Source organism: Armigeres subalbatus, chromosome 1 (genome assembly GCF_024139115.2).
Source record: "Armigeres subalbatus isolate Guangzhou_Male chromosome 1, GZ_Asu_2, whole genome shotgun sequence".
NCBI classification, from domain to species: Eukaryota; Metazoa; Arthropoda; class Insecta; order Diptera; family Culicidae; genus Armigeres; species Armigeres subalbatus.
The window spans coordinates 252,555,392-252,582,162 of NC_085139.1; the positions used below are offsets into that span (position 1 = coordinate 252,555,392).

Below are 26,771 nucleotides of genomic sequence, written 5' to 3' on the forward strand. Positions count from 1 at the left end.
TTATTTTAATATCACAAATCTACAAACAAAGAAAACTGATTAAATAAGTTGATTTAAATAAATAAAAAAAAATTGTCAAAATAACTAATGTACAATTTAACTTGAAATTTCTAAACTGCAATAATTTTCCTGCCCCAATGTCAGATTCTTTAAGAATAAGGACGCTTTGGGCATGCATCCGAGCCCCACAAAAGCTTATGAACCACAACAAACCCATTTTGCGAGTCACCTACAAGTTTAGAATGAAGCCTTGGCTTAACGCACTCCAAAGGTCAGTTTAAGGATTTATGTATTACATATTATACTAGATAAAGTTCAAACTCTCAAACTAATCAACCAACCTATTAATTAAACAAGACATTGTATGTCACTTCACCGACCGAGACACCATCGCTTGAGGTAGATTTGAAAATGAATTTTGACGAGATTCACCTTAACAACATTTATGAACTGCCATAAGACTAGTTTAGTACTATTCCAATTAACTCCACCCGCTGTATTTCTTCAAAGATACGTATTTCGACATCAAGTTTTAGGCTGTTTTCAGTGTCTCGTGCTTGGCTCGACTCGACTTACACGCCCGTTTCAAATCACTCAGAGACTGAGTGAAATTGTATTGCCATCTCTTTTTTTCTCACGGAAATATTATACAATCTTCGTAAAAAGTGGGACTACTCAAATTTTGAGTAGTTCCACTTTTAACGAAAATTGACTAACTTTTCAGTGGGAAAAAAGAGACGGCAATACAATTTCACTTAGTCTCTGAGTGTTTTTGAAACGGTAAGTTAATTGATTTTTATTGCGATTAGTCATCTTCGTGGCAAAATTATGATCGGCGGCGCGCCGACCCAAAATCGTCGGCGGCGGCGGCGCGAGTAAAACCACCGGCGGCGGCGCACAGGTCTAAGTGCAGAGCCGAATATGAATATGTTAAGAAGTGAAGTGTCAAAGAAGGCCGATGGGCTTCATAAAAATAATCGAATATTTAACCCTCTGCTTAAGAGTATAATACATGCCATTCAATAAGGGCTTGGACATAACCGAAAAATAACGTTAATAGCCTTCAAATGTAAATTTTGTTGCCAACAACATTTGCCAATTAAAATAAAGTCCATCAAAAAAAAAAATCTAATTTTCAAATAAACGTCCTTAGATCTAGCATTTTATTCATAAAATTTTCACCTAAATCTAAATCCGCGCGAAACCCTGAAATCGTTATGTAAATCCGCGCCAAATCCGCAAAAATTGCGAAAATCGCGAAATCCGCGTAGTCGTAACAACCCTGCTTATACCACCAGTGTGTCATTAGTATTGTCTATCCGGATAAAAGTTAGACCGATTTTTATACCGAAGTTGGATTTTTCTCCAGATACAGGCAACTTTCCCAACTTCGGAAATAGTGCGCTAGATTCGCCTAAAGATGCGCTAAACAACGCATCAATTAGTTTGACAAATAAAGCTTCGGAAGAAAGTTCGGTTCGGAAGTCCCGACTTCCGAATTCTAAGTTGGTGCTACGCCGACAATAATTAGTATTAGTCACGTGACCAACATTTTCCCTGCTGGGTACTTTTCATTTTAAGCGTTTGCCGTCTTCAACAAAAATCAAAACGCTTACCAAAAGCTTTCTGAATGATTTTCAATGATTTCCTCCGGCTGATTTAGCACAGCAAAACGGTATCGTTTGTGAAAGCTCTGCGTGATGATGCGTCTTTGCACGCACAGGTACGAACCCATACCACACACACAACGGTACTTTTGACAGAAGCCTTGTCAAAGCTCAATTTCGTATACGCCGTCATCGTCATCATCGCAGCGAAGTGCGAGCTGCAGAAGACTCCCCGAAAAACAATCTCCCCTCGTATTAACTTCTTTTATCTGGTTCGACGAACCACCGTTCAGAATAAGAGGAAAAAAAGTGTTACACGTAGACAAGTACGAGTGGCGAAAGTAGTTATTTAGTATCCATCGCATTGTCGTCGTTGTGACTAGTGAAAAACTTTGGAAAATTGTTCGATTTTCTAGCGGAAAACGGTAGAGATCTGGAATGCGCGTCACCAACATCCGCCGGGGGCGGATCGCCCGGATTGTCATCACGGGAGTGATCGTCGTGTTCGTGCTGTACATGATCGCGACCTGGTCCGGAGTCGATCACCGAACGGTGAAGGATGCCTACAATTCACGGTTCGCCGCCAAGCTGACTGCAAATGGAGGGCACCGGCCGCCCCAGCAAGACCATCGGAATGTAGTTCCGGTGCTAATTGAAGGTAATTAGATAGAGAAGGGCTACCGCTAATCGCATAAAAGTCGTTCTTGTTTTTCTATATCTACATGGCACTGCTATGCGAAGTGTGGAAGGGTAGGAGAGAGGAAAATCTGGTTTTGATGGTGCAACGATTAGGCAGTCTTCATATTTTAATGGCTTAGTGGGGCTTGTTAGTATGAGAAACAGCGGCGTAAAGATGAGTCGCGCCCGGTATATCTGTGTCATGGTCATAATTGGCCTTAGTTGCCTCTTTCTTTAATCGAAAAACTATCCATTTTGCTGCTTTTCGTGGAGAGAAGCAAGTGGGCTGGCATTTTTGCATGTTTCGTATTGTGGGCGTTGTTTTCTAGACATGGTTTTCATAGATAGAAATATATGATGCTTATCACTATTCAATTCATTTTCTCCTAATTTCAGGCCTCGGTAACTTCGAACCGAAAGAAGTCGATCGCCGCGATGGCCCTGGTGAAGGTGGAAAGGCCTACATTTTGCCGGAAGACCAACAAAATCGGGCTTCGGATGCGGAAATGGAATACGGCATGAACATCGTGGTATCGGATACGATATCGTTGGATCGAACCATTCGGGACACCCGTCTGGAAGAATGTAAGCACTGGGACTATCCGCATGACCTACCCACGACCAGTGTGATTATTGTGTTCCACAACGAGGGATTCTCGGTGCTGATGCGAACGGTGCACTCGGTTTTGAATCGTTCGCCGAAGCACGTCCTGCATGAAATTCTTCTGGTGGACGATTACTCCGACAAGGAAGACCTGAAGGGAAAGCTAGAGAACTATATTGAGCGATTCGATGGTAAAGTGAAGTTGATACGCAACGTTGAACGAGAAGGCTTGATCCGGACTCGTTCCCGAGGAGCAAAAGAAGCAACCGGAGAAGTTATCGTGTACTTGGATGCCCATTGTGAAGTGAACACCAACTGGTTGCCGCCGCTGCTGGCTCCCATCTACCGAGATAGGACGGTGATGACCGTTCCGGTGATCGACGGCATTGATCATAAGACGTTCGAGTACCGGCCGGTGTACGCAGATGGACATCACTACAGGTGAGTGCGAAGAGGATTATAAGTTCTGAAGAACATGCAACGAAAGGTTCTTTGGCAAATTGGTTCATTGCTCTATTTTTGCGGGATAACAAGGAATTAAGAAAGGCAAAAATTCGAAAGGCAAAAGTCTAGTTAAAAAGCACTTATCAGTCAAAAAACAAAAACAAGGACAAGGCTGAGAGGGGATCCTAAAGGTTATAAGTATTCTGCTTGTTCCATGTAAAACACTGATCATTACAATACATCGCAAATCCCCTCGTCAGTCCAGGTAAAAAGCGGCACTTTCTATGCTCTGAAGAGTCGAAGAAATTTTCCACCTGAAACTTCATAAATCGCATTGGAATTTAACGTTTACCGTGCGGGTTAGTTTTCAAAATTTATTGCTGCCATTGTCCATGTTCTTAAAAAATCGGCCTAATCGATCCTTATATTGATTATTTTACATATAGCAACTACACAGGAATGTTACAACAGTCGCGTTTTTCGCGAATTTTGCGGATTATCTCTCACAGCCGCGAAAATCGCAGTTCCTTTCTATGTTTCTATGTTGTTGTCTGTTTTGAAAATAGCGATACTGGAATTTTTTGAAAATTTGATGAATTGAAAATCTCGCGCTGAGAATCATAAGGCGTAAGTGCATTGATCTATTTCTCTTCGATGTTTTCTTTTCATTAATGTAACGAATTCCAGTAGTTTTCCGAAGATTTAATGGTTTGGAGTGATACTTAATTGATACTGGATGGGCTACAGCTCTTCAATGAACCTACGCCGAATGAAGTATCCTTCTCCACTGGACTTGATCCTGGGCCAATCGCTTTCAGTCGCCCTGAACATTGAGCGCCCTCAGGTCCTCTTCAACTGCAAAAAGCATTCGTGTACGCGGCCTTCCACGAAGCCGCGGCCTCTTCCGGGTTCTCTACTAAATATTATCTTCGCTTGACGTTTTTCCGGCATACGAACATCGTGACCAGCCCACCGTAGTCTGCCGTGTTGAATAAGCTTGACAATATCCGCAGCCCTTTATACACTTGGCACAACTCGTGATTCAAGCGACGCCCCCAGATGCCATTCTGCTGTTCACCGCCGAGTATTGTCTGCAGTACCTTACGCTCAAATACTCCGAAAGCTCTCCGATCAACCTCCTTCAACGTCCATGTTTCATGGCCGTATAAAGCCATCAGAAGAATCAGAATAGTATGCAGCGCGAATTTTGTCTTCGTTTGTAGACTACGGTTTTTCCGGTTACGAAGTCCGTAATAAGTCCTATTCGCAGCTCCAATACGCCGTTTCACCTCGTGGTAACATCATTATCGCACTCACTAATGTTACAAGATACACAAATTCTTCAACCACTTCAAATTTTTCCCCATCCAGCACTACTTCGCTACCACCACCACGAATAAACCCACGTTGACTGCCAGCGACCATGTACTTCGTTTTGATAGTATTGATCGTGAGTCCAATCCTCGCTGTCTCCCTCCCTCCCAGCCCAAAAGCCTCATACACGGCACGGCGATCAATCCCGATAATATCGATATCGTCCGCAAATCCAAGGAGCATACGGTCTTGGGATAATGGTACCGATTCTCTTCACACCAGCTCTCCTAATCGCTTCCTCGAGCGCTATATTGAATAGTAGATTCGAGAGTCTATCACCCTGCTTCAATTTATCTAAGGTAAAAAATGACGTCGATATTTCATCCGCAACCCTTACATTTGATTTTGATCCGTCCAACGTTATACGAATCAGCCGTGTCAGTTTCGCCGGAAAACCATGTTCAAGCATAATTTGCCATAATTCATTCCGTTTCACTGAATCGTACGCCGCCTTGAAATCAATAAATAGATGATGTGTCTGCAAGTTGTACTCCCGGAATTTATCAAGGATTTGTCTCAGGGTAAACATCTGATCCGTCGTTGATAGGCCCTCACGAAAACCTGCTTGGTATTCGCCGACGAAGGACTCTTCAAGCGGTCTCAATCTGTTGAACAGAATACGGGACATAATTTTGTACGCCGAATTAAGGAGAGTTATTCCTCGGTAATTGGCGCACTCCAGTATGTGCCCTTTCTTAAAGAGAGGACAAATGTGGCCGTCCAACCAGCTAGCAGGCATTTCCTCGTCTTCTCATATTTTCGACATAATATAGTGCAGAACTTCATAAAGCTGCTCACAGCCATGTTTGAGAAGTTCAGCCGGGAGCTGGTCCTTCCCCGCAGCCTTATTGTTTTTCAGCTCTTTGACAGCTTTTTTAACCTCATCTAGTGTAGGTGACTCCACAGCTTGTCCATCGTCGCTAATACTTATTCTGTTCACCGATGCACCGTCACTTCCTCTATTCAACAAAGTCTCGAAGTGTTGCTTCCACCTGGCAGCCACTTCAGTTTTATCTGTCAGCAAATTCCCTTGTTGGTCGTTGCACATGACGGGAGATGGCGCTGTCTTTCTCCGCACGCCATTGACAGAATCATAAAACCTCCGCATATCGTTCTGCTCCATTTTTTCCTGCGCCTCACAAATCACTTGTTCTTCATACTCTTTTTTCTTCCTGCGGTGGCTTCGTTTTTAAGCTGCTCTTGCTTCCTTGTACCGATCTCTATTCGATCGGGTACCTGACACCAACATTCGGCTTCTGGCAACGTTCTTCTCGTCTGTCACTCTTTGACACTCCACATCGAACCAACCCGTCCTGGGTCGCCTCTGTGCAGTGCCTACCACTTCTCGTGCTGTTGTACTCACCGCTCCATGGATCGACTCCCACAGATCGTTGATGTTGTCGCTAACGTTGATTGCACTTATCCGTTCGTCGAGCTTCTGGCGGTACTCAGCCGATACTCCTTCCGCCGACAATCGCTGGATATTGTAACGCATCGTTCGCTGTGATCTTTCGTTCGATACAGTTGACAACCGTGATGGAATTTTACTGACAACGAAATAGTGATCAGAGTCAATGTTCGGACCTCTGAATGTCCGCACATCGATAACATCCGAGAAGTGGCGCCCATCCACCAGAACATGGTCTATCTGGTTGCAAGTTTCACCATTTGGTTGTCTCCGGGTGTGCTTTTGGTTATTCTTTCGTGCGAAGTAGGTGCTACTGATGGCCATCCCTCTGGTAGCAGCGACATTTACTAGCCGTAGGCCGTTGTCATTGGTAGCGGAGTGAAGGCTCTCCCTACCAATTATGGGACGGAAAAAGTCCTCTCTACCGACCTGAGCGTAAGCGTCTCCGATAACAATTTTCACGTCATGCTTTGGGCACTCTCCATAGGCTTTATCAAGACATTCATGAAACGTGTCCTTCACGTCGTCGGATTTATCGTTTGTCGGTGCCTAAACGTTGATTAGGCTGTAATTGAATAATTTGCCCTGTATCCTCAACACACAGATTCGTTCGCTAATGGGTTTCATCTGCTTGCCCATCACTACTAAACCAACTCCATGCTCTGCTTTTCCGCCGCCGCTGTGATAGATGCATTTCGATACAGCATTTCGTTGGTCAGCCGCTCACCAGGCAGACGCTGTTTGAGCCGCACCTCCTGGTGAACAGACGCTCGAGGCGTACCTTCTCACTCTAGCTGATGTCAGAAGGACAACAGTGCCCAGGCTGCACTACCAGCTAAGTACACAACGCTTAGCTGGCGGTCTTTTGTCTTCGGACGACCCATGGAAGCGTGAGATAGGAACTTGTGGGAACCAGAGCTCTGTTGGGCGCTCCTTCCTTGATGTCAACCCACCATTTTGCAGCCCAGGTTTGGTGTGATAAAAGGTGAATATATCTTGCACAATTTTAAAGCTTTTAAAGCAATTGGGTCTTAAAATGAAGAATCGATATTCGATTTTCTTTCAGGAAACGATGAAGTCAATCATCCTGAACGCGTTAGTTTTTCTTTTGACTCAAAAATCGAAAGGAATATTGTTTAATTTGAAATTTGAAAATAGATGAAAAATGCTTCCTCGGCATTTTCGGTCTTGTTTGACGTACAGAATAATATGATTCAAACGCACTAGCGAAACACCGCAGCACTATAGGATTTCGGGCGGTCATTAATCGAAAATGTCATGTCTTCCGAATTATTTTAAAATATTTTCTCTCCATTGTCAATACTCTAATTAAGAGAAATTCTGAATTTGAAGTCTCTAGGTGCACTAGTTCCAAAGATATAAGGTGGCAAAGTCAGAAATGGGTAAAAAGTTAGCAAATTTTCTGAAAAAATATTTTATTTTCAACTATTTATTGAAATATTTTTTAAATGTTTTTCTTCAATGTTAATACATCATTACAAAGGTTATTGTATAAGCTTTTAAATGGTGTGCAAAAACTAATGGTTACACTGTGAAAAAATTGAAAAAATGCGGAAGCAATATTTTTTCCAAAACGACGCTATTTTCAACTTTGATAGTGAAGAACTTTTTTCCTCAGGAATCCCCGGGTTCTTTTATGATACACATCAAGGACAAAGCTTCGACTAAAATGTCCCGAAAGAATTTCTTGCCAGTATTTGCAATTAACAGAGTTAAGTCACTCTGATTTTTTTCATTTGTTTTTTACCGTGTTTTGCCTCTCTCGTACTCCAAGGTTAATGCTCATTCCAAAACGAATGTTTGATAGAAGGCCCGGAGACCCCTAGTGGTATATATCAACTAACTCAGCGCGAAGAATTGAGGTGATGTCTGTATGTGTGTGCATGCGCGTCTGTATGTATGTGGGCAAAAGAACGCAAGCGCCATTTAGACACGTATTTGTGTCCGATTTTCTCGCAACAAGTTTCATTCGACGGAAATCTAGTCCCATCGTTTCCTATTGAAAATGGGTCAGACTGAACTATGCGCTCAAAGGGTATGGTCAAAATACATTTATTGGTAATAACTTCGACTTTATTTATAACCATTTGAGCTCATTTAATTAACTTTTCAAAGGAGTAATGAATAAAACCCCCAATGCAATGCAGCACAACGGTAACGGAAGGATTTAACAGTTCGCTCATATATTTCCTGTCAAATTTTACCGTTTCCGTCGCCATTCCGCTGAAATGCGTTTGGGGCTTGAGTGGTTTGAGTCATTCTCTAAACCTAATTTTCTGAGCTATTCATTAGCTACTGATGGAGAACTAAATATGAGATTTCATAATATGTAAATATTTATAAATCTCCTGGAATCAATAATTCCCGACATGTTTATTGCAAAAGTAAAGACGAACAATATCTTAGTTAGAACGGAGCGTATGAAATTCCTGCTAGTGTTCATGAATGTCTGGCTAATGGTAGGGAAATATTTATTCACTCATCTACACTTTGAGGTTCACTGGCTGAACAACCAGCGGAAAGTCAATATAAACAGTTGAAGAAATTTAGAACTCATAATGCAAGAAAATGATCAAGAGAGGCAAATGTTGACATTTTCCTTCGTGCCTTACATGAATCAGATCCATTTTAAGCTCGATTTGGATAACGAGGAGACGTTGGAAAAAATTTTTTCACTTAGTTATTCTTATGCCATGCGTAATTTTGTAATATTTGAAGATTTTCAAAAGTTCTTTATCTTCTAATACTTTAGATGAATTTATCTCATCTTCCATCGTTGATGGAATTGAAGAAAATATCATTGAAGACTTAAACCTTGACACAGAAAAAGAATGATGCTGTATATAACTTGTAGAAATCATGAAAACAAATCAAAAGTAATTCAAATAGTGTTGTTATTTAAATTAAAAGAATTTTGCTTTTCGGAAGAATGGAGCATTCTTACATTCCACAATGAATGTCCACATTTTTTGAGAATATATTAATCTCATTTTTGAATAACTTGTACACGTAAAAATGTCATGGGATTGCGATTTCTAATTTGCTAATACCCTTTTTCAAAAGTTATTTTCAATTCTGATTATTTGATTAACATTTAATGCTTTATGATCCTTCAGATCCTAGTACTTTGTCAAACAAATTGTTCTAAATACAAATTGTGAGGCATGAGAGTGAGAACAAAAAATATCACGGAATGTCATGAAATTAATGTCATTTAACATGATCGCCGCCATAATGTCCATAAATTGCTGAACTTAGTTTTGTACAGCCCCTTCCTTCTCCTTAAGAAAACGCACGAAATTTCAACTTCCCAAATAGGTTTGCTTTGTCACGTTAATCGAACCTATGAAAAAATAATTACGTAATTCATAGACGATCCCCAAAGGGGGGTTGGAAATTGTATATTCATGCTATTTCGACCATACACAGCTAAAACTAAGTGGAAAATCACTTTAAAAGTCCAATTTTATTTTTGACCGCTCGCTTGTATGGGGATCCCCCATAGTGCGCAGGGCACTTGACTCAACCTTTGACAGTTAATATATGGGCCTGACGCTTTGGGCTGATGGTTGATTCGTTCTGAAATGTTGCACATCCCAAAATTTGCCTCCAAATGTCTTAATCACAAAAGTATTATTTTTACTGATTTAGACTTTTACCAGAATTTTTAAAACATCGGTTCAAGTATTCTTGACCGATGCACTATCGTTTGCAATCATAAACGAGGTAGGGCTTTAGGACCCAATTGAGTTATTAACAAAATACAAAATCGATTAAGAGATATCGATCAATACAGTTACGCCCCTATGATTCTCAGTGCTTTTATATGAGCACATATGAAAGTATGAGGTGATGATTAAGAAATACTTTGGGATCCAAAGACTTTATTTTCTAATAATATTTTGATTATCGTATAATTGTTCGCCGATATCCACACGATATTTTATCGTAACAGCTACCGAAAAACGTCTCTCACGGTATGCTACCTATCGAGAGTGTATACAGACATGATATGTGAGAGATTTTCTCATTCTCCTCTCCTCCTCCCTGCTAAGGGCCGATGTCCAGGTAGCGTTTTTTTGAGCTGTGTATACGCCGGGTCCACGCAAGGTAACCAGCATCAAAATGGAGTAATGCACACGTATATGTGTACACGAGTACATTTGATGATGCGTACCTTGCGTGGACGCGGCGTACACTCAGCTTACCGAAACCCTACGTGGGCATCGACCCTAAGGGTGTTATCGTCCAGATCAAATGCATTGAAATTTACACCTTGGACCAGCGGAACTGAGCTGATAGGCATGCTGGTTGTTATCCACTCTTTCCACTCCGTTGAGGCTCTTCAGTTTCCCAACCTTCAGCGTCATCCAGTGACTCCCACTACTCCAGGCTCCTTATTCCTAAGTTAAAAGACTACACTATTCCATTTACTTCCACTATATGTATTCACTTTGTATCAACAGATACGTATTTCGTTTTCTACTTGAAAACTTCTTCAGTGTTTTGTTATCGACTGAAGAGAAACATTGATTGCTAACTTTAAATATGGTGTGCAGGTACAAAAGGTATGAATTACGTGAGTACAATTGATTAATCATCCTTATTCCATCTGCCAGTTTTTTTCTTCTTTATTAAAGAGGCTTTCAGCCCTTGGCTGGTTCACCTCTGAAAAAAGAGTGAAAGCCCTGAGCTTCCCCTCATACAATTCACCCCGGCAGGGCGGCCTAGAGCAGGGTACTCCCACTTCCCTTCGGATTTCGGATGGACAAAATGTGCAAAAAGAAGAAATATTCCAAATTAAAAACCTTATATTCTATCTGACCTTCTGTCTCCTCCCTTACTACGGCACTGGTCGACTCAATGCTCTCGTTGGGGCCCCTTCGTCGACGGTAGCACGGCAGCGGCTGGCTAACTGGTCTCTCGCTTTCTTCTTCCGTTCTTTCTTCTTCGGTTATTCTTCTTCTTCTCCTCCGCTCCTTCTTCTTCTCCTTCTCCTTCTTCACTTTCTCACTCTCGGGCATTACAGACTGCCACGGCAGCCGTCCTTAACTATTAGCTAGGGGGAAGAGCAAGTTCCTTTGTCGGATCCCCCCTAGCGACACTGGTGTGTAAATACACCGGACCCACCTACTCCCCGTAAGCAGTCCCAGTAGTGACCACGGTACACTACCACAGACGGTAAGCCTTTTTACGCGTCTGTCTTCGCTCTCCTTGGCAATTAGCTACGGACGTGAGATATACTCATTCGGCTGAACGTCCGTAGCGAGAACGGCGAGTGTTTATGGATGCTTGACTGGGCCGCCGGGAAGCGAATTTCTCATTCACGATTAGCTTCCCACCATGGCGGCGATCCAACACCCTTGCACTACACTGCACAAGTACACGAACCGGCACTTTTCCCCCGGGAATCACGGAACTGTCCACCCGACGAAGCTGGGAATTTGTCATCCAGCGGAACACACGTCGATGGGAAGATCGCACACCCAAAAACGGCACTAACTTCTCCGGAATCGCAGCGGATCAAAAAAACGTCCGATATAGCTCACGGTTCGTTACTTTCCTCCCTTTTCACGTCATCGACCAGACCAAAACAAAAAATCGCCATCGCTCCTGCCACCGTGCTCGATCGACTGTTATGCTGCTTTTGTTGATGTCGCTTTTTAGCCTACGGGAGGAGCTCTGGCGCTAACTTTATTTTAAAATCTATCTTAACGGACACTATAATTTATAAGCAACAAAACAAAACGCTAAACAAGAAAATCTAAACAAACTTTAATTGAAACACAACCGAATTAAAATATTTACAAATCCACAGTGGTGGTGCATGTTGCCATTAAAACAAAAACAAAAGCATAGTGGGTAGCCAGATAAAGCGACACACAAACTACCCAAAATACACTCGGCGACAAGACTAAATAAAACGGGTTAATTGTAACTCGCAGGTTACAAGAGAGAAAAAAGGAGGGACCAGAAGTGCTGAATCTTCGCTTAGTCACTGTCATTCTCAGCTAGTCCGTCGTTTCGTGCCTGGTCAATATCTTTTATCCGGGGGTTCTTGTTAGATGTCCTTGTAGATGTCTGCATCTTTCAAGAAGCGGATGGTTGCTGTCTCGTATGCCGGGTCTTTGTATAGGGCTTGCCTGATACTACCAATCGGGTACCGCGACCTAAGGGCCTCATAGAGAGGGCACTCACACAGTACATGCTCGCTGCTGTTCCTTACTTGACAGGTGTCGCACATCCGGTGGAACGGGGCCGAAGTAGTCCTTGCTCAGCCTGGAATGGCCCATCCGAAGCCGGGACAATGCGCGGTGTTCTTTCCAGTCCGCTCGATCCTTTCATGCTCTGGTCTCTCCCTTAATTTTCCGCAGGAACAAGGAGCGGTTTCCCCACCACTCTGTTTCCCATGAATATTTCACTGCCCTCCTTATTTCGTTTCTGGCATCGGGCCCAGGAACCTCTCGCGTGAGGTAGGCGCAGCTTCTTCCCAGGTTGGTCAGCTTATCCGCCTGGTTTCCGCGGATTCCGGCGTGGCCGGGTACCCATAGGAAGGTGATGTTGCTGTCAGCTGCTTGCACGAGCTCCTGTGTGGCTTGGATCCACGGGTGCTTTGTTCTGGCTGTTTTCAGAGCCAACAGGGCGCTCGCTAAGTCGGAAACGATCAAAGTGGATGCTGCCTTGGATAAGGCCGCTGCTTTGGCTGAGTAGACCGTACACTGGTCGGAAGTCTCAGGTGTACCTGCAGATCTGAACCGAAGGCACCGATCCCCACCGAACCATTAGCCTTAGATCCCTCTGGGTACCGAATCTCCGCGTCTTGGTATTTGAGGCTTTGATCTTCTAGCTTCCCGGTCCTACTCGGTGAACCTCAGCCGTTCCAGGAATCCAACTGCTCTACATCCGATTGTCGCTGCTAGTTTGGATCGGAATGATAATACTCCAGTTTCCGCGCAGGCTGCCCAGAGATGGCCCGGATGGCCACGTTATAGGTCAGGGAGAGTTTTTGCTCCATTTCGTCGAAGACCCTGCTTGTGATCTCCGATCCATACATTAGGCGGCTATTGATAACAGCGTCCGCCACATGCCTCCGTATGTCTCGGTCACCACTGGTTCGTTTATTGGTGATTGCCCGTCATACATGCCTCCCTAATCCTCTCGAAGTGAATGTTAGGTACCGATTGAGTGTCACTCCGAGGGCTTTTAGGGTCTTCTTAGTTGGAACCGGGTTACCTGCGATTTTGATGGACTCACGCGGTGGTGTATGCCTCAAGTCACAGATGCGAAGCCTGGCACACTTACCTGCTGCAATGTCGAAACCTACATCTTGGGCCCAAATGGCGACTGCTGTCACTGCTGCTTGTAGTTTCCTCCTAAAGCTCCTCCCGAGCAGCACACATGTTGCACAAAAGTTACTGTAACCCCTATACAACCGAGTTTGATCACATTTGAGTTGCTGCAACCAAATTGATGTGGATTGTGCTGCTAGGGCTGGGGTGCTATCTAGGAAGGTCCGCAGAGAAGCCAGCATATTTCCAGTAATGCCCCATTTTTAGAGTTTCTCCAGGACCCCCGTAGTCCACGCCCGATTGTAGTCTTTCGCCAGATCAAGGAATGCAAGCTCAACATGCTCGCCATTCTTCAGTCGTCCAAGATCTGGCCAAGGGAAGCCAGGTACGTCCCAGTGCCAAGGCCAGGCCGGAAAGCATGCTGTCTGAAGTCCAGTAGTTTGTGCTGTACAAGGTGGTCCATCAGTCGACGGTTCACCATCCTCTCCATCACCTTTGCCACACAACTGGTCAAGGCGGTTGGGCGGTAGTTGCCGATCTCGTTGGCGGAACCGGCGCCTTTAGGGATGGGGATTACGTAACTGTGTTTCTAGCCTTCAGGAAGTGTTGCCTCCAGTTACTCTTTGTGCATTCCTTGCAGGAGTGCTGCTTTTCCGCTGGCGGAAGAGCCTTTTAAGCATTGCACAGTGGTCCAGGTAGCATACAAAGCGGTAATAAGTTTTTCAAGCCGAAAATAGCAGAGATAGAAAAATACTTTGTTCTACAAAGTTGCTCCTAACAGTGAGGGGCTTATTGAGGTTTTCATAAAAATTAGGGTGGGCCACATTTGAAAAAAATGAAAAATAAAACTTTTTCATTTGCAGAGATACGGCTATACAATGTTCCGCGAAGTTATAGTTCAGCCAGATTCCAAGAATTTTGCTAAAAAAATTATTTCTCTAGCTCTTAAATTGACTGATTTAGAGCAATTTTCCCAAGTTTACTTAGGGTGACCCTTAAAAAACAGTTTTTTTGCTCTAACTTTTTTGTTTCAAATTTCTCAGCAATGTGATGTTCAGACCACTTTTTGTGCTTTGCAGGGCGCAACTTTTCATGGGCATGTTTTGGTGAATCAAGAATTGACAAAAATCGAGGGGTTCATAAAAGTGATTTCGTCCATGACTAACGAGGGGTACATCTTTCTGAAAAAAAAAATAACTCGTATCCCTAATAAACTCGCCGAAAGCATTCGAATGAACATAAATTTGGGCATTTTCAAAGACCTCGTGCAAATAGTGGCCCGTTCTCAGCGAGAATTACTCACATGTATAAGATACGAAATAACAAAAAGAAATATACAAAATATTCAAGGCATAACATATGTTGTTATTACAATATCAAAGGCAAAATAAAATTATTTTCGTTTTGTATTAAAATATCTGATAATGTTATGCCTAAAGTATTTATTTTGGATATTAATTTTTGTTATTATTTTTTGTCATGTTACCTCTTATTCATATCAAGTTCATAAGAACTGCTGTTTTCAAAATATTAGTTTCTGCTCAGGCTCTATAACAAAATGGTGTGGCGTTTGCCATATCACGTAGTAAGTGATGGAAGCAAAACACTTAAAAATAGCAAATTAGTCCTTGAAAATGGAAAAAACGGTATTTTTCCATTGCAATAATATGGGGCTATTTTCAATTATCCCCTCAATTTAAACACCCTGAAAGAAAGCCTGAAAGTAGTAGAATAAGGTCGAGAAAACAGATTGAAAAAATGTTTGCGCCATTCATAGATACAGCCGTTAGAAGAAAACGTTTTTTTTTTCGAAGAAAAACCTTAATAACTTTTGATCCGCATGAGATATGGCAACGCTAAGCCCATGAAAAGTTGCGCCCTGCAAAGCACAAAAAGTGGTCTGAACATCACATTGCTGAGAAATTTGAAACAAAAAAGTTAGAGCAAGGGTCACCCTAAGTAAACTTGGGAAAATTGCTCTAAATCAGTCAATTTAAGAGCTAGAGAAATAATTTTTTTAGCAAAATTCTTGGAATCTGGCTGAACTATAACTTCGCGGAACATTGTATAGCCGTATCTCTGCAAATGAAAAAGTTTTATTTCTCATTTTTTTCAAATGTGGCCCACCCTAATTTTTATGAAAACCTCAATAAGCCCCTCACTGTTAGGAGCAACTTTGTAGAACAAAGTATTTTTCTATCTCTGCTATTTTCGGCTTGAAAAACTTATTACCGCTTTGTATGCTACCTGGACCAATGTGCATTGGCTAACCCAGCTCATCTGGTCCTGTTGATTTCCCTTTCGCGTTCTGTAGGGCGAATTCCAGCTCCTTCATGGAGAAGGGGCGGTTGAAAACCTTCGTCGGGTCGTGAGGCACTACGAAATTCTTGATTGCCTGTTCTGGCTCAAGAAACGAGCGAGATAGCGCCCGAAGGATGAGAGATCAATGATGGCTTGGTTCCTACAGGTAACGCAGTTTATTTTTAGAGCCATACCATTCATGCGCCTTTTGCCCTGGATGCAGTTTATTCTCCTTCAGAGCTCGGAGGACGAGAGGTTGCTCGTCCAGAAATTCCGTCCAGCCACTGGCCTTAGCCTCCTGGATGGTTTTGCGGCATGCGTGGCGAGCTGCTCGGTAGGATTCTAGAATTTGTGTCTTATCCGGGTGATCTTCTGGCATGTTCCTTTTGGCCCTTTTGTTGGCTCTCAGCGCTTTCCTACGAGCTTTTACCACTTGCCTGTTTTTTTCACTCTAGTACAGGGATCGACGACCGCATTGGGAGATGTTTTCGGGATTGTATCCGACGCAGCGTTTTGAATCCTTATGGAGAGGTCCTCGATCGAGATGGATGGCTAGCGGTCAAGTTCCACCTCAAGTACTATCTGGAATTTCGGCCAGTTGGCTTCGGCGAAGCGAAGGGGCCCCTGGTAGTTTTTTAGTGATGGTATTGGCCAGTTCTAATCGAATAGGTGATCGCTTCCCATGGGACCACAGAAAGCGGTTAATCACAGAGGCGGTGTAAAGCGAGACGTCAATAGCGGCGTCGGATTGTGTCCAGGCTTGATCACTGATGTAGGACATCGTAGACGTTCGCATCCGTTGCCTCTTCGTGTGAAAAAGGGGCAAAGGAAGGCGCTGAGGGCGCCGGTGTCAAAAGATTGTGGCAGTTTCGGTATGGATTCCTCCTCAGATGCGAATGTTGTGAGGAGTCCCTTCAGAGCTCGGGGTAGGGGGATTTATGTCGGGATCCGAACAAGGCAGAGCTTTCCTCGTGACAGGCAACAACGTGTCACCTGCAAAAGACGATGCCCGGACAGAACTATTATGGGCAGTTAGCTTGCCGTTATTGATGTCAGACGTGACAAAGAATGGTGCTATGGTGTTGGGCGTGCGGCGATTCGATGGTATCAGGTATCAGAACGTCGGCTCCAGGGGCACGTTCACCTCAATTCGGGAGATTTGTGCCATCGCCTTCACAGCCTTTCTCATCACGCACCTGACGGAAAAGGAAGTGAACAAAAAGGAAAGGAATATGGATGGGAGAAAATGGGAAGTTTGGGAAAGGGACCCTTGAAGAGGGCATACATCGTTACAAAACGTACAAAAGCTCAAAGCTCCTTACCACAACGGGTTATGAACAACAGAATACTTAGAAGGTTCAGGTTTCTGTAGTCAATTTCACTTAGTAAGTGTTTACCAAATATTTGGAAACGCAGTTGCGCATAAACTGGGCAGTTACATATCAGATGATAAGAAGTTCCATAATCGGATTCACAACCATCACTGACAAATAATTCAACACTTTGAATATTTGCCATGTGAAAGTTGAGTCGGCAGTGACCTGTCAAGGCCTTGACTAAGACACTGCAATTCTGTTTAGACAGATTAGCTAAATAGCTTGCTACTACCGGAGATGGCTCCCGGATGTACAATTTTGTTTGATGACATGAATCCAGACTACTCCAATGCCATTTGTGTTGAGTGACAGCCCAAGAGTTGATCAAAAGCTTCACCCAACACTTGGATATTGGAATAGCTGGCTCAGGACCAATAAAGTCATGCGATGCTCCATTACGAGCTAACTCATCAGCCAATTCGTTTCCAGCTATGGAAGAATGGCCAGGTACCCATATAAGGTGTAAAGTATTTACTGAATTCAGTTCCTCAATTTGAGTTCGACATGCGATTACTAACTTCGACCTTGAGTTGGCCGAGACGAGAGCTTTAATAGCTGCTTGGCTATCTGAACAGAAGTATATTACTTTGCCCATAATGCGTTGCTGCAGTGCAGATTGCACTCCACACATGATGGCAAATATTTCCGCTTGAAAGACAGTGCAGTGTGTACCCAGTGATTGTGACTGTTCCAATCTCAGCTCACGCGAATAGACGCCTGCACCTGCTCTACCTTCGAGGAGGGAGCCGTCAGTGTAACAAACAATGCTGTCCGACATACTTCTCTCCAAATAGCCAGATGTCCACACATCCCGCGAGGGGAATTGTGTCGAAAATGTCCTATAAGGAAAACTACTAACTTGTGTGAGATCACTTGGAGCAAGGAAAATTTTGTCCCAATTAACCATAAGCGGTAACAACGAAGTGTGTGTGGAACTGCGGTTTACAGGATTCTCTTCCATAAAACCGAGAACCCATAGTCGGTAAGTACAAGAAAATGCTTCTTGTTTGAGATGTATGTGTAGTGGGGCCACGTCGAAGAGAACTTCGAGAGCAGCCGTGGGAGTTGAAGAGAACGCACCAGTCATTGCCATTAGGCACATCCTTTGAAGATGGCCTAATTTAGACTGAATTGTCCTCACTTCCCCCTTTTGCCACCACACAAGACATCCATAAGCCACAATTGGTCGTACAACTGTTATGTAAATCCATTTGATATATTTGGGTTTAAGACCCCAAGTTTTACCAAAGGTTCGCCGGCATTGGCCGAAAGCCATGCACGTCTTTTTGATTCTGAACTCAATGTTAGGAGTCCAGGAAAGCTTTGAATCCAAAATTAGACCCACATACTTTACTTGATCAGTTACATTGATTTCAGAACCAAAAAGATGTAATGGACGAATACCATTACGATTACGTTTTTCCGTGAAAAGAACAATAGATGTTTTATTCGGATTGACCGAAAGGCCATATTGGCGACACCAACTTTCAACTACCTGAAGAGCATTTTGCATCAGGTCGAATAAGGTAGTAATGCACAAACCCACTATCAATGTAAGATAGTCGTCGGCAAATCCATAGGTAGGAAAACCGCCATTATTGAGTAACCTCAATAGCGTATCTGCAACGAGATTCCACAAAAGTGGAGATAATACTCCCCCTTGGGGGCAGCCACAGACACTTAATTTCCTAATCGCTGCTTGACGTAATGTCGAGTAGAGATGTCGGTTTTTAAGCATCTGGTGAATCCATTTGGTAATAATATTAGGTAGCCCATGACAACGTGCGGCTTCCAATATTGCATCGAAAGACACGTTGTCGAAAGCACCTTCAATATCTAAGAAAGCACCCAAGCACGATTGCTTTTGAGCGAATGCTTTCTCGATATCGTACACAACCTTGTGTAGAAGAGTCACGGTGGACTTTCCAGATTGGTAAGCATGTTGATTAACATGAAGAGGCATGTTTGCCAAACAGTCATCACGAATGTGATGATCGATAATACGTTCTAAGCATTTCAGAAGAAATGAGGTCAGACTGATGGGTCTAAAACTCTTTGCTTCTTCATACGAAGCACGTCGTCCTTTTGGGATAAACTTTACAGTGACATCCCGCCAGGATATGGGAATATACCCAGTAGCAAAACTGCATACTAAAAGTTTTTTCAAAACATGTTTGATATGTTCAAAACCTTTCTGAAGTAGAACGGGATAAATCCCATCCTCCCCTGGAGATTTGTAGAGAGCAAAACTGTTAAGTGCCCATTGAATCGATTCAGTAGTTATGATTCTACGTGCTTGAGCCCAAGACCCATAGCTACATGAAAAGTCATCAGGATCATCCGAAGATGTTATATCGACACATCCAGGGAAGTGCGTATCAAATAAGTGTTCTAACGATTCTTCATCAGAAGAAGTGTAGTCGCCATTTGGCTTGCGAATTTCGCCAACTTGGAAATCCTTGGATCTCGCAAGAATTTTATTCAATCGACTGGCTTCACTCAAATTGGAAACATTTGCACAAAGGTTTTCCAGCCGAATCGTTCAGCAGCTCGTAGAGCCTTCTTGTAAGCTTTGCGAGCCAACTTGAAAGAATCCGTCCCTGCTGAATGGCGTCTGTTCCAACTCCTTCTACACTGCTTCCTGAGCTTAGCCAAATCGGAATTCCACCACGGGGTTCCTCTTGAGGTTTTCATAGAACGCAAGGGCAAGTTTCTTCGAAAGCTTCCACGATATGCAACGTTGTAGTTTCAACGGCATCATCCAAGTCGACAGGAGTTTCAATGGTTGGTAGATACATATCTATGGAATTTTGTCGAGAGCAACTCTGTATAGAGATCCCAGTTGGTTGAACGAGGATTTCTAAAACGCAAGGTCTGCGAAGTAACATTCAAATGATCAAAGTAGATGTATCGATGGTCAGATATGGATTCCTCATCTGACACATGCCAATTCGTCAACTCGTGACTGATTCTATTGGAGCAGAGAGTTATGTCTAATACTTCTGCTCTATTAGATACCATAAAGGTTGGGCGATTGCCTATGTTAAGTAAACTAAGTTCGGTACTACTTAAGTATTCCATCAAGCTGGAGCCTCTCAGATTGATATCCGAGCTACCCCAGATGATGTGATGAGCATTAGCATCACTGCCGACAATTAGCGGAAGGCCTTTTGAAGTGCAATATATGACAACTCGTTTGAAAGCATCAGTAGGGGATGGTTCATCATGTGGTAAATAAACCGAACAATAGACGTATTTCCTGACGGGGGTTCCGCCAGTTGCATCAATTGTGACACATATACATCTCTGGTTTTTAGTTCAGAGATAAGTGTAGCAACAATAGCATTGTTCAGTTCAATCAAAGTTAATTGCCTATTTCCGGGGATTAAACCACCCGACTTGGACGTTAATTTACAATGTTATGGAAACTCATATGTGAATATGTACGTTATGTGGAAGATATTGATTTGAAAAATGTATTGGAGGTAACCACTTTCCCTTCGATGGGACTCGAACCCATGACCCTACAGTACGCTAGACTGGTGCTTTAACCAACTAAGCTACGAAGGACCTCCGTCGGACTTCGCAACCTAGAGGCTACTGAACGAGCTCGAGATTCCCAAATTGGACGCATAGTCAAATCACTCGCAATCCATTTCTCAAGCCAATACTTCCACATGTGTATTGTACACGTCCACATTAGAGGAGCGTGAGTATTTAGAATGTCTGGCGGCTTTACACATTCTTCATCAGCAACTGCACTGATCAAGTGAGGTTGTGTAAACATTTGCCAGTCGGTCGTCAAGCTCAGACCCGACCGCATTGCGTAGGCAAGAGCACGCAACTCAGGTTCAGTTCAATCAAAGTCAATTGCCTATTTCCGGGGATTAAGTAGCCTCTAGGTTGCGAAGTCCGACGGAGGTCCTTCGTAGCTTAGTTGGTTAAAGCACCAGTCTAGCGTACTGTAGGGTCATGGGTTCGAGTCCCATCGAAGGGAAAGTGGTTACCTCCAATACATTTTTCAAATCAATATCTTCCACATAACGTACATATTCACATATGAGTTTCCATAACATTGTAAAATAGCATTGTTAACAAGCACACATGCACGCGGCATTGATCGAGAGTTTGCCATTTCTTTACTGAAAGCAGCAAAAACCGGGTTCACTAGGTTACCTAGGTAGAAGCTACCCTTGCGAAAATAGGGTTCCTGCACCAAAGCCACTTGGGATTTGCCATTTTGCATGAGTCTACAAAGATTAATCGTTGCTGTTCTTTTATGCTGAAGATTGATTTGCGCTATCTTAACTGAAGCCATTGCAAATTAAGATAATGCACTCCACAACTTCAGCATTAATATGAACAGCAACGATGAAACCAAATTGGTATCTTATCAAGAAAGTCAAAGACGAAACACAGAGTACAATGTGTATAACGCATAAAGCGAATCCATATAGGTGACAATTTGTTGAAAAACTAAATAAAAACATGCTCATAATCCCACCCTTATTTAACCTCAAGTTGAGATTGAATAAGAGTAGCCGATTATTCCGGAGAAGCAAAAAGTCAACTACGCCATAGCTCCGGTTAGCGCAGTAAGGGCTAGATACTGTGAAGTGTGCCCCGTTGCTTCACAGGATCTGTTAGCCGTTCGGCTCCTTTTAGACCCCCCTACCCATTCATTCGTAGGCACGGTAAGCATAAAGCCGCATCACACCAAGAATTTGGGGTCACCTGTATGGTGGACTTCTACCACCGGAACAGGCAATCCGTAGCGTTATTCTTAGCCAGATAACTGGCTGCCGACACCACACAGCTATCTTGGCTGTTCGGGGAGAGAAGTTGACATTGACTTTACGTCAACTCTCATTGTGGCCGAACAGCCTCAGTTCTTGCGAAAACCCAGGCTTGATCCTAGCGGCGTCCATCGGAGGATTGAACGTCCCGAGCTTCACCCAGTGCTGGGCCAATCTTGCAAATCCTGTTTCTTGAAGTTCAGAGAAGGGAGAAGGGAGTGAAACCGCTTCCAACTTGCCCCCAGCGCCAAGGGGTATTCCCCAGTTCCGGTGAGGCAATGACTTCCGCACTGAGGGGGCTAAGGTTACTGGGGTGAAGGTTTGTTGGGATCTTGGGTTTTTTGCCATCTTCGTCCGTCAGACGTCGAAGTCGATCCGGCCGTTACAGTTGGGCAAAGACGTCTGGTCGGCAAGGAGCTGTGCGACCATGGCATTCAGTTCTCCGATTTCGGTGTCCTTGCTGTTGGCGACTACATTGGCGTACGCGTTTAGACTCCGGTTGGTGGCTATTTCGTGTTCCCGGAGACACTTGTAGGTACGAGATACCGAGATCCACACGGAGATGTTGGATAGCAACCTCCTTTTCGTATACCGGGCACTTACGGCTTGATACTGCGTGTTCATCGGTCTTGCACAATTTGCAGTAGGTCGGGTTTGTGCAGGGCGGTCGTTCGGAACGTTGTACCTGTGCGGCAGTTGCGGGGGAAGAGGGTTTTGTTCTGGGACCAATTCACTGTCCTCTTCGTGTACTTGGCTGCATTTTCCGCACACTCTGGATGGATGTACGCATCTCTGTAACCGATGTAACCGTACACCCAGCATCGGGGACGGATAATAGTTGCAGGTTCTGCATATTGTGTAGCCAAAGTCGATATGTGGGGGAATGACTGTTCCACCGATCGTAAGGATAATCGTAGCCGTGTTTTCGAAATAACCGCCAGGCATGCGACGTTGGATGCGCCGAACCTCCATAACGCCTAGAGGCGCCAGCTGCTTTCGGAGATAATCGTCCTTTAAGCCGACGGAATCGAAGTTTGTCACAACGCATTGCCTTTTATTTAGTTGGGGGTGTCCGGAAACATGGATGGCTGTACCATCGTGCAACTTCTGCATCTGGCATAACCTGTACTGTGCCTTGCTGCGAATTTTCAATACGTAGCTCATGCCACGATTCTTCTTGAAGGCTCTGTCGATGGGGGTTCTCAGGTATTTTTCGACGGAAAACCTTAACAAGAAGAGGTCTTGTGGCATTGGACCATTGGTTGCCTCCATCCTGAGGTACTGCAGGGGACCTGCGGTACCATCGGGGTCCATAATCGCCGGTAGGCGTGTCCAGTGAAATCTCCGTTCTTCCAGTTGCTGCTACCACCTGGATCCCCAGGGTTTTCCGGGCACTGTACTGTCTCTAAATTTCTAATATGAAATCTGCATCTAGTCGAATAGGCTCACTTTTAAATCGACTTCTTTAAAAAATAGTCTTCAAGCCTGCCGTATCCTAACGGAACTATCAATTCTATACTTTCGCCTCTAATTCATGAACATGTACGTCTGCCATACATACCCTATTGCGTTTCTCCTAAAACACTTGTTTTCTGTTTTGCTTTTTTTCTTTCAGAGGCATCTTTGAGTGGGGCATGCTATACAAGGAGAATGAAGTTCCCCGCCGGGAGCAGAAGCGCCGAAAGCACGACAGTGAGCCCTACAAAAGCCCGACGCATGCCGGTGGTCTATTTGCCATCAATCGAGAGTTCTTCCTCGAGATCGGTGCCTACGATCCGGGTCTGCTGGTCTGGGGCGGAGAGAACTTCGAGCTGAGCTTCAAGATTTGGCAGTGTGGCGGCAGTATCGAGTGGGTTCCTTGCTCGAGGGTGGGGCACGTATACCGTGGCTTTATGCCGTACAACTTTGGCAAGCTGGCCAATAAAAAGAAGGGACCATTGATTACGATCAACTATAAGCGAGTCATCGAAACGTGGTTTGATGAACAGTACAAAGAGTATTTCTACACCCGCGAACCTCTGGCGCGGTTCCTGGATATGGGCGATATCAGTGACCAGTTGGCACTAAAGGAGCGATTGCAGTGCAAGAGCTTCCAATGGTACATGGACAATGTGGCCTATGATGTTCTCGACAAATACCCGGCGCTTCCGGCCAATTTGTACTGGGGTGAACTGAAGAACTCCGGCACGGAGAAGTGCGTCGACGCACTGGGCCGTCAACCGCCGGCAATCATTGGGCTCCAGCATTGCCACGGCCAGGGTCACAACCAGTTGATTCGATTAAATGCTGCAGGACAGCTAGGTGTTGGGGAGCGGTGCATCGAAGCCGACAACATGGGCATCAAGTTGGCCTTCTGCCGAATGGGAACGGTAGATGGTCCCTGGCAGTATGACGAGAATACGTCCACGCTGCTGCATCGAACCTACAAGATGTGCATGGGTTACCATCCGCAGACACGGGCCCTCGCACTGATGCCCTGCGACGTGCACAATGCTTACCAATCTTGGAAGTTCCACAACATCACTCCGCGATGGTAGTTAGGCGGTAGCGAAACATTCGAGCTCGCACGAGAACAAAAACGCAAAAACATTCCACACAGCACCGGAGAACAGATTTATTTTGGCGATATATTTTCCATGATCCGGGCATTTCTAATGAATCAAAAATTGTAAATATCAAAATCCGTAAATTCAACCTGTGTGACGAACTAAGTTCTTGGTTTCTTAGCTGAACGTTTTGTACATACGTGAAACTTAATGAGGAACTTCTTAGAAGCATTTTATTTGTGAGTAACAGTTTTCAAAATTACTTAAAACCTTATCTGACCCATATATAATGTTTAATAAATGGGCAGCAGTAAATTGTGAACTTTAAATCTTTAGATATTCAAATTAATTATTTATTTCAAATTGAACTGCTGAATATTTTTAAATTCTAAATTCCTATTTTGTATCATACTTTTGGAAAGCAGTTACTTAATACGTTTATCTGATATAGAACTAAATTAGCCGAAACCGCAACAAAATGTTACTCCAAAACATAAAACACAGTTTTTGTTAATTCAAGCGATAGAGAACAATTTAACGGTAGATCCAAACGCGTGCGACTATGTGTGCCTTTTTTAATTACGGTCAATACTGAAAAAAAAGTTGCTGACTATCGTGAAAAGCAAGCAAACTTTTGGCACTGATCTTTTTTACGTTTACGTTGAGATAGTTGTTTGTGTTGGAATGTGAAACCTTTAATTAATATGAAACCTACATGATAATTGACTGAAGCCGTAATTCTTGTGTTGTAAAATGATCCACCCGTGTGCTCCATTGAGTGACGCAAGACTTCCTCATTTATTATTAACTCGATAGGTAAGATAAACTGGTACATCACACCAGTCCGATTACATATGCAAACGGCAGGAGTAGCATTTAAACGATAAGGGAACCAGAAATGGCAATCTTTCTTGATATAAGTAGGAGTATTCTCGAAGCACATAACTTTGGCGATTGAGGTAAATTGTGAGAAGTGATGTGAAACACAAATCACCTGGTTACGACTTAAAATTGTATCGATTTAGGATAAATTTTCTATTGATTAAGATAAATAAAACTTGTTATTAAATTTATCATACCGCACTGGCTCTCTCTTTTTGCCCGAAAACCGTAAACTCACGCTCGTAAAACTGTTGTCTACGTTGTCTGCCCACATAGTTTGTTACAATTTACGTATCCTTGTACCAACAGGATCTGAAGCGATCATCTTCTTTGGATGAGTGTTGTCCGGCATTCTTCCAACTAACCCCACCCATCATATTTTTACTGACTTCGTCGTAGCGTTAGGCCAGTTCGTACTTCGTGACGAATGAAGGAACATCTGAAGCTGGTTGATTGGAGACTTTTGATGTCTTCTGGAGAGTGTCTTTATTTTTACAGCACTTTATTTGAGGAGTAAGAAAAAAAGGATGCACAACGAGATACTTCGTCATCGACGTGTTGATTAGTCCGATCCACTTAGCTTCGCTCCTTAGTCTGATATAGGCCTCCTACGTTTTCTCAAAGTTACGTGTCATAATATCAATGTCATCGGCGAAGCCAAATAGCTGGACAGACTTATTGAAAATTGAACCACTCGTGTTAATCCCTGCTCTTCGTATTATCCCTTCCAAAGCGATGTTGAATAGCAGACACGAAAGACCATCACCTTGTCGTAACCCTCTGCTGATTTCGAAGGGACTCGAGAATGCCCCTGAAACTCGAACTACGCACATCACCCGATCCATCGTCGCTTTGATCAACCGTGTCAGTTTATCCGGAAATCCGTGTTCGTGCATTAGCTGCCATAGCTGGTCCCGATCGATTGTATCATATGCGGCTTTGAAGTCGATGAATAGATGATGTGTGGGCACGTTGTATTCGCGACATTTCTGCAGTACTTGGCGAATGGCGAACACCTGGTCCGTGGTGGAGCTTCCGCCCATTAAACCCGCCTGGTACTGCCCTACGAACTCCCTTACAGTTGGTGCTAGTCGACGGCATAAAATTTGGGAGAGTACCTTGTAGACGGCGTTCATCAATGTGTTTGTGCGGTAGTTGCTAAAATCCAGCTTATCGCCCTTTTTGTAGATGGCACACATGACACCTTCCATCCACTCCTGCGGAAAAACTTCCTCCTCCCAAATCTTAGTAATGACCCAGTGCAGCGCTCGAGCCAGTGCCTCACTTCCGTGTTTAAATAGTTCTCCTGGTAGTTGGTCGTTATTCAGGTGTTCTTCGTAGTGCTGCCGCCAACTTTGGATAATGGAGGTACGATGCTGAGTCATTGGAACGAAGGCCGTCAGTTCCGAAGGTCATTTGGCCACAGTCATTAGGCCGAATGAGAA

At 43.7% G+C, this 26,771-nt stretch overlaps 1 protein-coding gene across 1 annotated transcript; it reads left to right on the forward strand.

Annotated features, from left to right (window-relative positions):
• Positions 1–1,792: 1,792 nt before the first annotated feature.
• LOC134206664 (N-acetylgalactosaminyltransferase 7) lies at positions 1,793–25,522 on the forward strand. Its single transcript, XM_062682391.1, has 4 exons — positions 1,793–1,933; positions 2,024–2,265; positions 2,682–3,330; positions 23,514–25,522. The coding sequence occupies exons 2-4, from the start codon at positions 2,046–2,048 to the stop codon at positions 24,433–24,435; spliced, it is 1,791 nt and encodes a 596-aa protein (XP_062538375.1). The 5' UTR covers positions 1,793–1,933; positions 2,024–2,045; the 3' UTR covers positions 24,436–25,522.
• Positions 25,523–26,771: the final 1,249 nt, after the last annotated feature.

Bases quoted from the DNA above. Each gene is read 5' to 3' on its own strand.
- LOC134206664 (XM_062682391.1), top strand. From the start codon at position 2,046: ATGCGCGTCACCAACATCCGCCGGGGGCGGATCGCCCGGATTGTCATC. The intron at 2,266-2,681 runs GTAATTAGATAG...TCCTAATTTCAG, and splicing joins AGTTCCGGTGCTAATTGAAG to GCCTCGGTAACTTCGAACCG. The intron at 3,331-23,513 runs GTGAGTGCGAAG...TTTTTCTTTCAG, and splicing joins GCAGATGGACATCACTACAG to AGGCATCTTTGAGTGGGGCA.